This window comes from Halichoeres trimaculatus, unplaced genomic scaffold (assembly GCF_033239565.1).
Source record: "Halichoeres trimaculatus isolate MK-OKI-2021-1 unplaced genomic scaffold, fHalTri1.1 fHalTri1_scaffold_11, whole genome shotgun sequence".
NCBI classification, from domain to species: Eukaryota; Metazoa; Chordata; class Actinopteri; order Labriformes; family Labridae; genus Halichoeres; species Halichoeres trimaculatus.
The window spans coordinates 11,576,976-11,593,644 of record NW_027437189.1 but is presented as its reverse complement, the minus strand read 5'-3'; the positions used below and the strand labels follow the sequence as shown (position 1 = coordinate 11,593,644).

The following is a 16,669-nucleotide window of genomic DNA, read 5'->3' as shown; positions in this document are numbered from 1 at the left end:
CCTGCATGTGACAAACCTGAACTCACATTTGGAATGCCTGAGAATACCTTTCTGAGCTTTTATATTTTCAGTTCAAAGTAACAGCGCCAGCATGGTGTGACTGAACAAAGATGTTTCTCTCTTTACTGCTGTCAGTATAAAACTATCATTAATTAAAATGAGCCATTGGGAAGTTTTGATGTTCTTTTTTTTCATTTGTTTGAATTGCTGGTGTGCCAAAGAAACCATAGTGTGGTGTAATGTCTGAGTGAAGTTTGTGAATGTCTGGTATTTCCCTGTGACAAAACCTGAAATCCTGACTGTACTGAAAACAGACACCTCACCACTTATTTCACAAACTTCACTTTTTATGTCCCAACCCATATTCTTTTCACTTTACTGGGATTTAGAGGTTGTGTTTTGCTCTTGTGTTTTTATAGATGTTTTTTTTATTTCCCTGCCTCACAGATTGGCATAAGAATTGTTTGCTGCCAGATAAATGGCAGGTGAAGCACAGCAACACACATAATGTTCTTGAGTAATTTTCTTTGAGTTTACGAGGGAAAACCTGTCCGTTGTTTCAAAAAAAAAAAAAAAAAAAAAAAAAACAAGGACACACAGGAACTACATTAATCCTGCTTTGAGATTGTGTCTTTTTTGCATTTTTTTCTCATTGGGGTACATCTTGTTCTGAACAACAACATGTTTGACATCCTTTCCAACAGTTCCAGAAACATTGCAAGCAAAGAAATTATAAGTAAAACCATAGAACAATCTTATCAGAATCCATGTGACACACCTATTACGAAACGGAACTCCCAGAATGCATTTTCTTTTAGATCTTGTAGTAGTTAATAATTCCTCTCATACGTAGGAAGATTTTACAGCCTTAGTTTTCAAAACAAACACAAACCTGCTCCTCGACTCACCTCCACATATTCAGTTTAGTAAGATTTATTTCTTACCAGTTTAGCAGCCATTGTTGGACAACAACAAAACTCAAGACATCTCCTCTCTCCTTAAGTTAGCATGAAAATCTGAATATTTGGTTATGATGACATATCTGTCATTTTTTTCTGCATTTGGTGCAGTCATTTTTTTCTGACAGATTTAGTAACTACTGATTTCTGATTCGGATTGAAATAACATGTTATCCTCCAAAAAGCTGTGATATTATTTTGATTGTTGGTGCTGCTTGGGGTATATGTAGAGCTACTCTACCAGCTCATAGTTTATAACTATCAGTAAGGTCATATGTCTCAATTAGATTTTGTGCATTAGTTTCTGGAATGCAAATTTGTAATCGTCAATCGGCAACAAATCACTTTTGGCAACTTAATTTCTCTTCTGTAATCATGCTCATGATGAACTTTGGCAACAGGATTCAGACTTTTTATTGGCAAGGTGAATGTAACTGTAATTTCCCTGAGGTGTGAGAGAGCAGTCTGAGGAGGGAAAGGGGAAATGAGGTGAAGCAGTCCTGTTCTTCTGTAGAATTGGTCTCTGTAGTTTTTTTCACCTGGCGTGACTTCAGAGTCACCAGGTCAGATTTACTGGAAGTAAACATTAGGATGAAAAATGAGGGCTGTCAGCGTATTCAAGCCGAAAAGAAAGGATTACCCATTGTTGACTCTGGTTTTAAAAAGCCATTAAATCATTCAGGTGAGTCTTCAGTTGTTTTAGCTCTGAGGTAAAATCAGGGTCAGGATATACAGGTGTATGGGCTCACAAGGCATTTTATAAGGTACACTTGTTCAACTGTTTGTTAATGCAAATATCTAATCAGCCAAACACATGGCCGCAACTTAATGCGTTTAGGCATGTAGACATGGTCAAGACAACCTGCTGAAGCTCAAAATTAGCAACAAAATGAGGAAGAAAGATGATTTCAGGGACTGTGAATGATGGGCTGGTTTAAGTATTTCCTAAACTTCAGATCCACACCCATTTCAAAGCTTAACAGAGAATGGCCCTGAAAAGAAAAAACATCTGGTGAGCAGCAGATCTTGGGACAGAATGCCTTGTTGACACCAGAGGTCAAAGGAGGAAAGACAGACTTGTTGGAGATGATAGAAAAGCAACAGTAGCTCAAATAACAACTCATTAAAGCCAAGGTATGCAGAAGACCATCTCTGAACGCACAACACAAAGAAGAAGAATTAAGGCAGTTCCAAAGCAAAAAGGGAGTCCACTCAGCACTGCAAATTAATGCGTGATAAAAAAAAAAAATTAGCAGGATCAACTTAGTAGCTGACAGCCATTTCCAGAGCATCTTGAACAATCTTTCAAGACCCTCATTATACCTATGTAAACACCAAAGCTACCTAAGAAGAGTGGACTCTCTTCTTTTATTTCCCTCTTTCTGTTTCTGATCCGAAAAACAGACAAAACACACTTTTTTGATTATGTTTGTCTCGGGCACTTCACCCTTTGATCCTCTCTGAACTATCACGACACATCTTGAACTTTTCTGACTTGTAGTGTCTCACTATGCCTCTGTCATCTCCCATCTTTCTCTTATATCCATGCTGATCTCTCATCCAAAAAGAAAGAGTGCAGCGCTGTCACCCACAGTAATTTATTAGCATGATTTTGATTGACAAGCTCCATCAGACCCTGCCTCCCCTCGCTAAATAATATGATTTACGTCTAAAGGGTTGCAATTGAAGTGAAAAAAAAAATGGATTCACAAATTTTCTCTTCTTCATGAATTCATTTGATTAGTCGTGTACCACAATTTTGTAATGTCCTAGAATTCAAGTTCTTTGTTTTGGGACCTTAAGCAGATATAAGATTATAATGAGATTAACCAGATTAATTAATTACAAATCCTGTAATTAATTCGATTAATTTTTAATCACCTGACAGCACTAGTTTATATTAAACTGTACAGGTGTTTTTGTTTCATTTTGCATTGATCTGATATGATTAGGGCTGTAATCAAGCCTTGTCACTCTTTATGTGTGCCACAAGGTTGATAAAACAAACCAACCAAGGTAGAGTCATTCATGTAATCTCAGTGCTTAAAATGATAAACAGAGCCCACAAACTTTCCAGAGAGGGGTAGGTTTGAAACTTGTAAAACAAGCAGAACTGGAAAGTTTTAAAGAACAGCTGCCAGGACATGTCAGAACTGTTAGTACTTATGGCATTTAACTATACCTTGTGTGAAATGTATTTCTTCCCACCGCATACCAAACATGTGTCTCAGTGTTGGTTTGTCTGAGTTCATAAGGCTAACAGTAATAGAGGGAGTGAACTTGTCCTGTGTACTTTCATAAAGACTCTCACATTGTTAATTATTTCTATAGGGTATTCTCCAAAGTGATCAGATTCTGTCGTCGTCATTGTACATCACAGTGGCCTATAAGAAAACTTTCTGAGTCATCTTGTTTGAACCTGTTAGAAATCTTTATGGGTAACGTGAAATTTTCTTTCTCAAGTTGCAGCGCAAGGAAAAATTGCCTCAAGTAAAAGTACACATAAAAGCACCTGTGTTATTTTTTAAATAAGATGAATCAAAATCATCCTTCTTTTACCCTGATCAAAGCATTTTAAAATTTGTTTTCAACTCTTTAAGACTTTTACTTCAAACAACAGAAGATATCAAAATTTAAAGCAAACAGTTAAAACTTGTTTTGATTTTATTCAGTCATACCTGTAGCAGGATTTTTGAGCAGGCCGGAGATGCAAAATATGATTGACCCTTGAAAAAATGTTTGTTTGTTTTTTTTTTCTTTTTTTGTTTTTGAAGGTGAAAGATACCCAGCCATTTTTTACACTTCTTTTATTTATTTACCATCCACACCTTCACACCCACACCCACATCATAACTCATTCCAACAGACAAACTTACTATACATACATAAGAAACATATAAATCACTCCCAGCTGAGTCTCTCAGACTGCATGAGGTCACACTGCACCAACACTTATCATGTAGATGAGATGAAACTTGAGATGAAGTCCTTGGCCCTGCATAGTTCATAAATGCAACACTTTGTAGCTACGTAACTGAAAACATAAGATGGTTAATAACAAGAACAAAATGGCATGCAATTACAGACATTTCCACTCATGATACTATACATTGTTTGCAGATACATGCAGCGAGAGAGTCATAATAACTTTTGTCAACAAAATAAAGCTTGTCTCGTGTAATTTCCCCAAAGACAAATTAAGATGCATGATCTCTGCAGTTACATCTGAGTATCTGACTGTAAGTTGGCTCACTGTATAAGCCCTGAAGCAGTAGCTGTCAGTCTGATTTGTTAATCTTTTTTAATTTTGAAAGGTAAAACAATACTTTAAGTTAGCTTTATTGAAGGGAGGTAGATGCTATTTACTGTAATCTCAATCCTTCTATGAAAAAATCTAAGGGATTAAGATTACAAGTGCAGTTTTGGAATTTTTTTTGGCATGTTATTCTGAATTTTTTTTTTTTTCCCCATTTTGTTGTTCTGCATTTTTCACAAATGTGACTTTGGACCTTTTACTTGAGTTGTACCCGCACTGCAGCCATCAAAAACAGTTGAACACCTGTGCCTTCAATCACATTAAGGGCAAGAAAGGTGTTTCCCTCAGGCAGTAATAAGAATAAAACTTAAGCCAACAGTATTTGACAGTCATGACAGGTTAGTGGAAGTGAGAGAGGTGACTCATCATATATGCTTCATGAATGTCACCATTGCTGGGTTTAACAAGCATTATACAAGCATTAACAGGCATTAGGAAAGAAGTTCTTGGGAAATCATTCAGAAAACAGCAAATCACAGCAAGATCAGTCATGCCAGGTTTTTTTCCCCCAAAAGGAGGAATGAAAATGCAGGATGACACATACACGTCAGACATTTTTTGCCTTCTTCATAATCTCAACAGAGATTAAAGTTCTGTCTCTAAGAAGACTTTTTTACAAGGCATCTTTCCTCCTCATCTTCTTCCTCTGTTTCTTCATCCCTTGTGTGAGGGACAGAGGTGAGCAGCAGAGTGTCGGCGTGGACTTCTTCATCATCGGACTGGATCACAGGTGTGTCAACTCCACCTTCACTGGTATCGCTGGACCCGGATGATGTCGAAGACATGCGAGATTTGGAGCCCTGTTGCACTTCATGCTGCCGTTTCAAAGACCCCCGTTCTCTGTACACAACCTCTGCTTCTTCATTATCCTCCTCTTCCTCTTCATCCTCTTCATCTTCAACCTCTGAAAACAGAAGTTATGGAAGAATTTTCCTAGTCAGCCAGCACTTGTTACTTGCACAAGATGCAATCTCATCGTTTACCATGTGTAAAACAAATTAGTAGTGTCAGCAGAAAGAGATAAACCAATCTAAAGGGGTTGCTTCTTTTGATTTATACGTGGAAATGCAGACCAAACAATTTTTTGGCAGCCAACTCTTAGATGTTAATATGGAACCTCAACCAGTGAGACAATCCTGTCCTAGTGATCATATCAGAGTAGTACAAAGATTTCTTGTAAATGATTTTACACTGTTAGCTTTTAAAAATATATGGCACCTTATATGCATCAGTTTAAATGAAAAATCAAACTAATTTAATGTTTTCTTCTCAAAGATGATTGTTTATGTTTCAGGACGCCTAGATTCCCCTATCAAACACTGAAAGTCTGGTTTGACAAAAAAGAAAAAAAAGAAAAAAAAAAAAAAAAAAACAGACCTGATAACAGAATATCCAACCCTGTTTGTACGTATCTATGTTGGAGAAATTTTTTTTATTATCAAACTGTTTTTGACGTATGTAAAAAAAAAAAAATCCAAATCTTAATTAAAGAAAGAAATCAATAGAGAAATGGCTTTCAGAAATGATGGTAGCAGTAGGCTGATGGCTGCACAACACCAATTGAGGCACCTGGTAGAGGGGAAGCCAGCGATCCGTCTTCCACTCCAGGGCCTGAATTGAGGAACACATCAAGGGCCTCTTGGTCAGAGATGTCCATCAGGTCCATCTGCTCCAGAACGTCCACGTTCACTTCCATAGATGAGATGCTTCCCATGGGGGCTGCGTATAGGCAGAACAGCGCAAAATATAAACTTCTATTTTTCTGGTCTTAAGTATTGCATAACATTTCAACTTCTTTTTCATTTAGTTTACCAGTTTGAGATTTTATTGGTACACTGGGTATTAAATAGCATAATTTAACAAAACAGATTAGGTTAAATGGAACATTTTATTTACAGGTATGCAGATCAGTCCGGTATCAAGAATCAAGAAATAAAAAAAACTTGCCACCATCCTGTAGAATCCATAATTCCAAACTAGAACAAAACAGAAAAACTGGTACCATTAGTGTTTTTGTTTTAAGTGACTGACTGTGCATATCGCACTGGTTGAAAGACAAAGAAAAAGAGGAGAAGAGTAGTTGTTTATTTTGTTTGTTTAAAATAAGTTGAACTAGAAAAGCCTTACTGTGAAAGCCCAGACAAGCCCCTTCTGGCCCAAATCTGCGTGCACCAGATATGAAACTGCAATAGCAGTGTACCTAAAACTCTTCCCATCTTAAGACACACTCTGAGGAAAGCAAAAATAAGTCACAATGCAATGTCTGTAGCTTCCAGCATTTTTCCAAGTAATTTGGTAACACAAATAATAGGGAAGCAAGTTGAGAATTGCCTTAAAGATAAGGCAGAAAGATATGCCTGTGATTCAGTGTGCGGCAGGGCGGTCGAGCCAGCTCGAGCATGGGTGATGAGAACAGGTTTTAAGATTTAAGATACACCTGATAAGCTACATGGGAAGTTGTGTCAGAAAGAGTGAAACCATTGAATTGGTTTTTGCATACTTCAAACATTGTCATATTAAATCAGGGGCACAGAAGTAAAGAAATAACAAACATCTTTTTGCAGGAAATGCCAGTTTTTTTTGCCAGTTAGAGTTTTTGAATGTTAAATCTTTACGAGCAGAGGATTATACTTGTCATGCATCACAGTAGCGTCTTGTTCTCAAAGAGAGTCTCAACCTAGATTCTACCAATCATTCCCATCGCTTCACACTGAATCGATCCAAAATACTCAGATCTTAATTATGTTTTAATTATAGTTAATTTGTTTTAATGATTTTGAAAGTGCTGGACAGTCACTCACGTTTCCTGCAGTCGATCTGCAGGTGAGAAGAGGGCAGGTAGTTGTCCACATCATGCTGGTAGACCTCCTCAAAAAAGCGCTGTCTCTCCCTCATCTTCAGATGCTGTGCTGAGTCGTTGTGCAGCAGTCTCTGGGAGTTGCCTGTCTCTGCTGAACACCAAAGAAGACACACACAGGAAACATTGATTGTCTTAAGGTTATAATTTTTAAAATGTGACAAAAGTGGAGGTTTTTTTTTCATTTTTAGGAGGATGTAATTTATTAATAATGACTTTGATCAAAGAATTTAATACTGTTTTCTTTTTTAATCAAAGCAAAGGCTTAATTGCAGAAGAAAAAACCTAATTTAAGAACCTTAAAGGAGGTGGTGTTGTTTTGTACATCTGGTACAGTTTGCTAACCACTTGAAGGTCGCAATGGATTTATGTCATGCCAGCTTAAATACATTCTTTTAAAGGTTATCATCTCTTTGTTTATGACAAGAAGATAATTGAAGTCTACTCCCATAATTGGATTTTCATTTGTGGTTGCGGAGCCTCAAACAAATCTGTATCATTTGCCAAAATTCTGTCTGTTTAGCTGTTGATTGCTGGGGATGTTTTTGTTTTATCTAATTAAACTACTTTGTTCCCACAGATGGGCTTTTGTAGAGCCTGTGACATAAGATACTGAATAACTGTCATGTCAGTACACTTTTTTGTGATGTTTATTTTCTTTTGTTTTTTTTTGATGTTATCATTTCAGTTTTCACCACGCCTATCTCCACAAGTTTTGTCTGTGACTCAGCACACTGAAAAAAAAAGCACAGTAAAAATCAGCAAAAAAAACACAGATGAAAAGCTTTCGTTAGATTTTATTAGGTGATCCAGAGAATAAATACTGAGACGATGCACATCTCTTAAGGACCCCAAAGTAGTCGGGTTTGATGCTACATGGGTTTCTTTCTTTCTTTCTTTCTTTCTTTCTTTCTTTCTTTCTTTCTTTCTTTCTTTCTTTCTTTCTTTCTTTCTTTCTTTCTTCATTACACTGTAAATTATTCTGAAAAACAAGAAAGCATCCATCCCTAATTTTACCTCCAACATCAACCTCTACCATGCTGACCAGCTGTGGTTGTGTAACTGTGCTGTATCCTCTGCGGCACACTCTGTGCTTTCTCCCACCGGGCTCCATGAGATGACACTTTGACTCATGTCATCAGTGTTTAAAGTTTGTGTGTGCTTGTGTGTGGTTGTGCATGCTTTCACTTGAGCGCATGGGCACAGAAACAACAGCTTCATGTGTTTGTGTGCTTGAATCCGTATGCATCTATTTTGTTGATGCTTAATTGTCACCTAGTCTGCTTAACAAGCAAAACAAGCTTCCATGACTAACATGTTCCCAGGGCTTCAGCAGATTAATACATCAAGCACAGTAACAGCAAGTGCTTCATCCATAAATCGTCTCGGAGCTTCTTTTTATTGTTTCATAACAAACAAGTCTGTGCCAATCATCTCTCCTTCTCACAGCTCCATCTCTAAACCTTGACAGTTACTCTTCTACAGCCCCAAGGGGTGTGTATCCACCCTCATACATTGTACTGTCAGCCCTTTATTCTGTCATTCAGGCTCTGTGGAGGCAGAAAACGGCTTTGTGGTTCAAGAGCCTCGCTAGCCGATATTTTGGCAGTTGGGGAAGTAATTTGTAATACATTTATTTACTCAAAGCTGGTGGTGTCAACTCGCCATGAATAGTCTGAATGCTACCATTACATTACCCAAAATACCACACAATGAGGTACAGATTTAATGGCTGTTGGTATCTGACACAGGTTACAAATCAGTGAATACATTAGGGATTTTCTTATTATGATTATTTAGTGGTGAAATGGCAAACTTAAGATATCCGATGATATCATTAAATCCTTTGTTTAAATGAAAATCAAACCCCAAAATATGTTCAATACTAAATAATTCTGAATCAAGGAAAAGCAACAAATCATTGTGTAACAGAAGCTAAAACCATCAAATATTTAATAAACTTATTTTACATCTGACAAATATTACATCACTTGAATGAGTGTAGCTGTAGCAGTAGCACATGTAGAGCAGTCCAAATCTTAGCCTACCCGGCATTAATAAGTTCATGTTCAAGTTTTATGAATGTTAAGTCCCTCTGAATTTATCTATTTTGTTATTGTTGTTTTGTTTTGAACTATCACTGCATTTCTGTTCAAACTATAGGGTTGTGTTTCAAATGATGGTATTTACTGTATTTACTTGTACTGTTTTGAGCACATGAGTGTGTTCATACTGACAGCACAGAAAAACACAGTGCACTGTGATTTAACAACAGAGTTCAGTGTTTAACGCTGGACACTTCTCACCCTCAATGGTCACCATGTTGGCTACGTAGTTGAAGGGGCGCTAACGGATCAAACGATTGTTGATGGTTGCAATTAATGAATAGCAGGAGAATACTTGTAAACAGTTATAAAATGTGAATGTCTCTTCTAAGTGCTGAGCAGCAGAGTCTAATTTGGGACAACACTACTCTGCAAACATTTGTGCACTGCTTTCATAAACTGAGTGTTTGTAGTGTGCTTTGTACTAACAGAAGTATCCAATTTGAGACACAGCTCGTCTTTGTCAAGAACCATAAATAACTGGCCTTGAAAGGGATATCTATCAACTAGTTCATATAATGAATATTTATGTGCTAGAATTAATTTTCTAGATAAGTTTAATGTTAATCAGATATTTTATGCTAAAGACAAGATATATAGATTCATGACGAAAGACAGTTTCTGCACTAAAGAATTATGGGGGGAGGGAGAGAATGGTAAGAGAATACATAATAAACACTATCACTGAGTCACTACCCTTTTTGAAACCGTGATGATCTGCTTTTGATTACCACACAAATCTTTTCTGTTGTGGGCTGCATGGAAGTGCACGCTTTGGTTCATGGAAAGGGTATGACATTAACTCCACCAGCTCCACCAACCACATTGCTGCTGCTCCTGCCCTGGCTCAAAATTACATCACAAGCAATATGTCAGCACACATTGCTGCAGTATTTAGCCTCCTTTTCTTTTAACAACATAGGGAGATGGAGACGAATCATCCATAAAGGCAGAGATCCAGCTCATTAAGGAGTTCATGACAAAGAAGTTAAATATTAACAGGCACTACACCAAAGATAAGGCCTCTGCAGATGAAGTTAAACTGCTTGAGTAAACACTTTTCTCTCCTTATGAGGGTCAATCCATTTTCTCTGATTTTCTTTCTTCAGATGTAAATCAGGATAGCCATCGGACATACCCAACCCACGTACGTGCACCCGCTCAAGCTGCACATCTCCATCTGTCTGCCCTTACGTGGGAGAATAGCATGTATGTAAAAGACTGACTCATCCACATAACCTCCGAGTTTTCTTCCACCCTGCTGCAGAAGATGTGTAGGAGGCCTCCATGCAAATCCACTAAGGTTACATTACTACCGTGCATCTTGAGAGGCTCAGATGGTGTTCGTACCCCCTACAGGGGAGTCCCCCGCTTCTGAAAAAAGGTCATTGGATGTTAATGATGCTGTTGGGATTGTTTGGCCCATTGATTTAAGAGTTTCTCCCACTTTTGATCTCGGATTTAATGTTATTTCTACTTGACTCAATTGCGGTTTAAGTCTTGCAAGCTACAGAGAGGAAAAAATGCCGGAGGGAATTAGCATTTGTTTTGTCATTTAGACACATCTCTAGTTGGGACTCAACCTGGGACACCAACTTAAAGGACTATTCACATGCTTTCTGCAATTTTGCTGCTAAACCAGAGTGGTCCCATGATGAAGTAGACTGGACTAAATTGCAATGTATGAAAGGTAGTGATGATTTTTTTTTTCACATTCTCCTTATGAAAGAACAATAACAGCGTATATTCAGCACAGATCCTCTCATGGTTTTATAAATCTCTCAATGCTTGGTGCAAAAAGTTTGAGAGAGGACTTAAAATTTATCAGAAACAGAAGAAAAAATGTTGTATACCCACCAACTAAGTTGTTCTCTCCTGCATTCTTAGAGCTGTCTTTTGGATTAACTGAGCACTTGCGATCTGTAACAGGACCTTTGCCCCCCGAAGAGATCCCTGCTGCATCTTAGCTCACACTGAACCATAATTACCCAGGGCTTACCATTACATAATGTAGGGACAATCTTTCACCTGCACACCTAATGCATTGGAGTGCATGACTGCACAGCTTACAGGCTTAGTTGTGTGTACATGAATGTAGGAAGCTTGTATTGGCTGGGAAAAGATGGAAGAATAACGAAACAATACGGGAAAAGAAGCAGAAAGGCGTTTGTAAGGGAGAGGGGAGTGTGTGTGTTGTTATGTAACCCAAGCCTGCTTTGCATTATTCCTAGTATGAAGGAACTGTAAAGTCAGTGTTTTGAGGCGAAGGGCTTTGCTGAGTATGCTTGCTTCAGCTAAGCCTCACGCTGACAAATACAAGGTTTTAGTGATACCATGCAGTTTCTGTGCATTTGTTGTACACTGAATAGAAATGGCTTCTCTGGCTCAAAAACTGTAAGAAATTACTCCTTTCTAGTTTCTAATTCTTCTAAGTGAGCTCATAAATCCAGCTTTTATCTATTCCTGCTTTGCTTTCAGTCAAATCCCCAGCACTTTTTGTATCAAAGAATATAATAGAAGATATAAGAGGTGGTGAGTGTTTTTCAGAGGGGCTGTGCAGGGCCAGAGGTGACTGTTGAGCTGAATCACATGATGCTTTTCATCCATCTGATCTTTCTTCTGGCATCTAATCCTTTTGCCACTTCCCCTGCTTTGCTTCTTATAATCCATGCTGATTTTTTACATTTAACAACAGAAATACAGCAATCTTATGTACATTTGTTTTTACTCAACAATAAAATGTGCAGTTGTTGATCTCCATGAGCGCTATCAGCACTATTTCTGTGTTGAGAACATTCAACACATGCGCCGCTGGACGCCCTGTGTCATGTTAGTGGTGCAGTCATACATCAAGGCTCCTGGGAACTGCACTGGAAGCTGGGAACAAATGTTCCTATTGAACCAAAGAGTCACATGGTGAAGCATTCAATCCCCATGTGGTGTGCAGAAAGAAACCCCATGATCATCTTTCTGTGGAACAGAGAGGCTGAATGTTTTTGCGTATGGGAAAGAGAGCTAGTAAGCACTGCATGGCCAATCACATTAGACAGCCCATCTATCTTAAACTCCTCCCCTTCTCTTTTACAGTTCCCAGTCTCCCCCCCTAAGGCTCTGATGATGGTGTCACCCACCTCACAGAAATAAACACCCTCATCATTTTTAGGTATTACTGCTTTTATTTACTGAGCCAATTGCTCTGCACTGCTGCTCTCATAGCCACGGCAGTCCATCAGGCTTAAATCATTTATGAGTGAGATCACTGCACCACAACAGCCACCTCCCCCACCCACACACACACACCTCACAGCCATGTAGTAGAAAATAAATTCAGACAGGTCATTTATGACACCACTGCCCTGCCTCTTTCCACAACTCCACCACCATCATTGTCTGGGTTGCTCATGCTGAGGACTGCAAATACTACGCAACCCATACTTACAGTTAAGACTGAGCCTGTTTTCAGCTTCTTATGATCCCCATACTGTGGCTATATCTTGGACCATGTCTGACCACCAGCTCTGTAAGTGTCTGATCTGATTTGGTAGCGTATTCCCAGGCTGATTCCCTTCCCAAAGCCATTAAGGCTCTACACCCAGGGCTAAATGCAAACATAACCTCCAACCATGCCTAGTGCTCCCTATTCTGGCCAATCAAAGAAAGCAGTTATGAATCCTATGTGTAGTGCTTTGCTCTTATTATGCACATCAGACACTCATATATAACCCCTGCACATTCATTAAAACAGCAAGTAGCAGCGTAAAATATCTGGCAATTCATTTGCCAGAGGAATGCTAAAAACAGCTGATCTGAGGTTATCAGTTCATGTTATATTCAAGGCCCTGTCTCCTTTTGAAAGCAGGTAGCAGTGAGTCTTCCTGTTTCTATATTAAGACCTTCTCCAGCTGGCTTAGTCAGACTCTGAGAAGTAGTTATTATCCTTTCACTGTGATTAAACCTCATCTGCATCAGCAGTGTCGTACCACCAGTGAGGCTGTCAGGCTAATTTAGTTACAAAGGTATGCCCCCTGGCTGTTTTTATTACTTTGAACATTACATTAAAATTAGGTTTCATTAAAGACTTAACTAAGCCTAATTAATAAATGGGAGATATGAGAAAGGCATTTTAGGTTTTTGAACTGAGTAATGACTTGAAGAGTCCTTGGGGTACAGGTTTCAATAACATGGGCCAGTGAAATTATGTAACAGCCATGCAGTCTTACTTTACAAACACTACATGACATAAAGAACTGTTCATACTGATCGTTCCTCATATCATATCTTACACTGATCATGAATTTAGAATCATATGTCAGTGGATTTTGTTAAAGGTTATAAATTATCACTTTTGTTTTATGTAGCAGGGATTTAATGCATCATGCGCTGCTGTATCATAAAACTTCTTGTGCCTGGGAGACTACGAAACCATCAGGACTTATCAACACAGAGTAGATTTAATGAACTGTTAAATTACAATAACATAAAGGTTTTAACTTGTATGCAGGACAAAAAGTTAAAATCTACAGTTCACTCTACTCTTTCTCCTCACTTATCTCTCTGTTTACAGGACACTATTAGTTACTTACATTCCAGACGCTTGTTGTGGTTGGTTGATCCAGTTGACGACATGATCCAGTGGAAGTGGGACTGGTTGAAGAGTGTTTTGCCCCTGATTGTGTGTTGTTTCTTCTTGTCCCCTCCTGTCAAGGCTCCAGGACAGGATGCTGGTATTTGCAGTGTCTGGTCATCTAGTCATTGCATCTCTTCACTTTTGCACCAGACGATCAAACACTGTACATTCTCATTACAACACTTTCTCCCCCCGCCTCACTGCTCTGTCTTTTTGCTGTGCTCACTGTCTCCCTCCCCCCTGTTTGATCGCCTTTGCTGCTCTTTCTAGGTTTTCCCTCTCACTGCTTCACACTCTCATCTCGGCTGCCTTTCTGTGTCCCACACTCACACACACACACATACACGGACCAGTGCACAGACACGCGCTCTCTCTCTGTCAGACTAGCTCAGTGGGGTTGTAAGGAGCTGTGTAGCTTAGGGACGGGGGGAGAGTGATAGTGGGCTACGGCATTGTGGCCTGTACCAACTGGTGACAGTAAGGGGGTCAACAGGATCAGACGGAGTAAAGGCTTTTTACATAATATTGAGGAGTGAACCAGCTGTGAGCCCTCCCATTTGAAATGTTACTGATTTAGTTGATATCGATTTATATAACTCATTTGTTTATTTACTGTGTTGACACATCAAAGAAAATGCACTGCATTTAAAAATATATTAATTTATCAAACAAGGTTGGGAAAAACATTTAATTTATATGACCACTGCACTGTCTTCATCCTAAATAAGATCTATGTGACACTTAGAGAAATATGCTTGAACCTGTCCTGAGATGCTCCCATAATGACTGCTCGGGTTTGATGTTTGTTTTGTTTTTGTTTTTTTGTTTGTTTGTTTTTTGCGTATTTTTTCTCCTGTCTGATTTTCAAAGTTTTATTTATATAGGGATTTAAACTGATTCTTTCCTTTACATTTGGGGGTTTTTTTTACTACAAGCTGGAATTCAGGAAACCAAATTTCATATAGAGCTATATTTCAGACAGCTCCAGATGCATGGCCCCAAATGAATGAGGGAGTGCCAGACCACTTTTTCTTTCTCAGTTTAGGAACACGCAGTCTTGGCACTAAATGAGACGCAGGGCGTAAAAAGGTTGCATTAAGTCCCCATTGAAAGGTGTTCTGGGTGTAACACTTATCAAACCAAGCAACGCGTCTGTGCCACTGTCTTTGGAGCCAGGTGTGCCTGCAGGCTGTTGTACTGTTTGTCATGTGGTGGATTTTTGTCTTTGTACTTCATCTATAAAAATGCATGGCAAATTTTTCAACAGACGAATACACCCTGGACTGGTCGCCAGTCAATGACAGGACTGATACATAGAGACAGACAACCTTTCACATGCACATTCACACCTACGAGCAGTTTCGAACCACCAATCAACCTGATTAGCTTGTTTTTGGACTGTGGGAGGTTGCCTGAGTACCTGGAGGTAACCCATGCATGCATGGGGAGAACATGCCCACTCCATTCCACAACCCAGCTTATTAGATTTTTTAAAAGGTAGGACACAACAACAGAAGTGTGTGTCTGAGTGTGTTTGGGTGTGTAGGGGATCGTAAGTTTCTGTGGTATGGAAGAGGAAAGCTTGTGAAGGTCTCAGACTTGAGTTGAAGCAGTGTTGTAACAGTGACAGCATCCTTGTGTTCTGGCATCCCTAGCAAAGCACCCGTACCGAGCTAACAGTATGTTAACTCAATAGTTTGTATAATGTAAGACAACGAGAAAAAAGATTTGTGTCTCCAAATCCTCAAGCATAAAGATAACAGGGTTTTTTTTCTGTATTGGCAATATCTCTAATGTAATGTGACAACAATTAAACAGTCCAGAAAATGTCTGCAGAAGTCCCGTTCTTAAAAAAACCTTAAATAAAAATGCTCAGTGAATGATTATTACTGTTACACACTGTTTTAACTTGATTTATTGAGATTTCCAGGCAGATGTCTGTTAGCACTGCAAGGGTTATAACCCGTATCTTTGATAGCACTATCGACTGTGGAATCAGAGAGACTGCCCGTTTTTATTTATACCTATTTGTTTTTAAAGTAAGAAATAAATGAACTTTAAATTGATATTGACTGTCTTGTTTGTGACTTAAGCTGATAGCAGAGTAATACGTAGGATAATCTGTACTTGGAAGATGGTTTTGATAAAAAGAATTCCAACGGGGAGTGAAAAGACCCCAGGGCAAAGCAGATTTTGTGGTTAAACAGTTGTTGTAGTTTTCTTAAGCTGCCGGTCTAATTGGGAACAAATGCAACATCTTCACACCACATTATTGATTTTCTTCTAAGTGCTGCGTCCTTCATTTCCCATACTTCGTTGCTGGAAAGCTTGTAACTATTATTTTAAAACCTTGCACCACGGATCTGTGATGCAGCTGTATTGATAAGTGATAATAAACTCCAGGCCCAAACTTTGGTCAAAGATAACCTTTCATATGTTCCACAAACTGTCTCCCTTATAGAGCAATGGAGCCCCCCTTAACCCTTTGAGAGGCTGTATTGAATTGTATGAGGTAACTTCTGCCCACACGGCAAAAAAAAAAAAAAAAAAAAAAAAATCTCAAAAGGGGGGAAAAAAAGAGTACTCTGGGCTGAATTTTATATTTTAAGTATTTCATTAATGTCCTATTAAGGACTGCTGTTTTTACAAAGTACACATTTTATATTGTTGAAGGTCGGGGAAAATATAATCTGGCTGGTAATCATGTTTCTTCAGCATAGCTTTGACTTTCATTGTGGTTTTCTCCTTTAAGTAACCCCATCTCATAGAAAGTCTGACCACATAGCTTCAGGAAATAGAACAGCT

The 16,669-nt window shown here is 38.7% G+C and overlaps 1 protein-coding gene across 2 annotated transcripts; it reads right to left on the bottom strand.

The window, feature by feature from the left end:
- Positions 1 to 3,749: 3,749 nt before the first annotated feature.
- On the bottom strand, positions 3,750 to 14,283 carry LOC141799588 (dysbindin-like). Of its 2 annotated transcripts, none has more exons than XM_074681872.1 (4): positions 13,821 to 14,283; positions 7,077 to 7,223; positions 5,845 to 5,994; positions 3,750 to 5,179 (listed from the first exon to the last, which is right to left on the bottom strand). In XM_074681872.1, exons 2-4 carry the CDS (start codon positions 7,168 to 7,170, stop codon positions 4,875 to 4,877), a joined length of 549 nt encoding a protein of 182 aa, XP_074537973.1. In that variant the 5' UTR covers positions 7,171 to 7,223; positions 13,821 to 14,283; the 3' UTR covers positions 3,750 to 4,874. The 2 variants fall into 2 exon arrangements, with proteins under 2 accessions (XP_074537973.1, XP_074537972.1); XM_074681871.1 differs by having other exon boundaries at positions 7,077 to 7,226; positions 13,821 to 14,282.
- Positions 14,284 to 16,669: the final 2,386 nt, after the last annotated feature.

Bases quoted from the DNA above. Each gene is read 5' to 3' on its own strand.
- LOC141799588 (XM_074681871.1), bottom strand. From the start codon at position 13,863: ATGTCGTCAACTGGATCAACCAACCACAACAAGCGTCTGGAAT. The intron at 5,995-7,076 runs GTGAGTGACTGT...GCCTATACGCAG, and splicing joins GCAGATCGACTGCAGGAAAC to CCCCCATGGGAAGCATCTCA. The intron at 5,180-5,844 runs GTGCCTCAATTG...TTCTGTTTTCAG, and splicing joins GCTGGCTTCCCCTCTACCAG to AGGTTGAAGATGAAGAGGAT.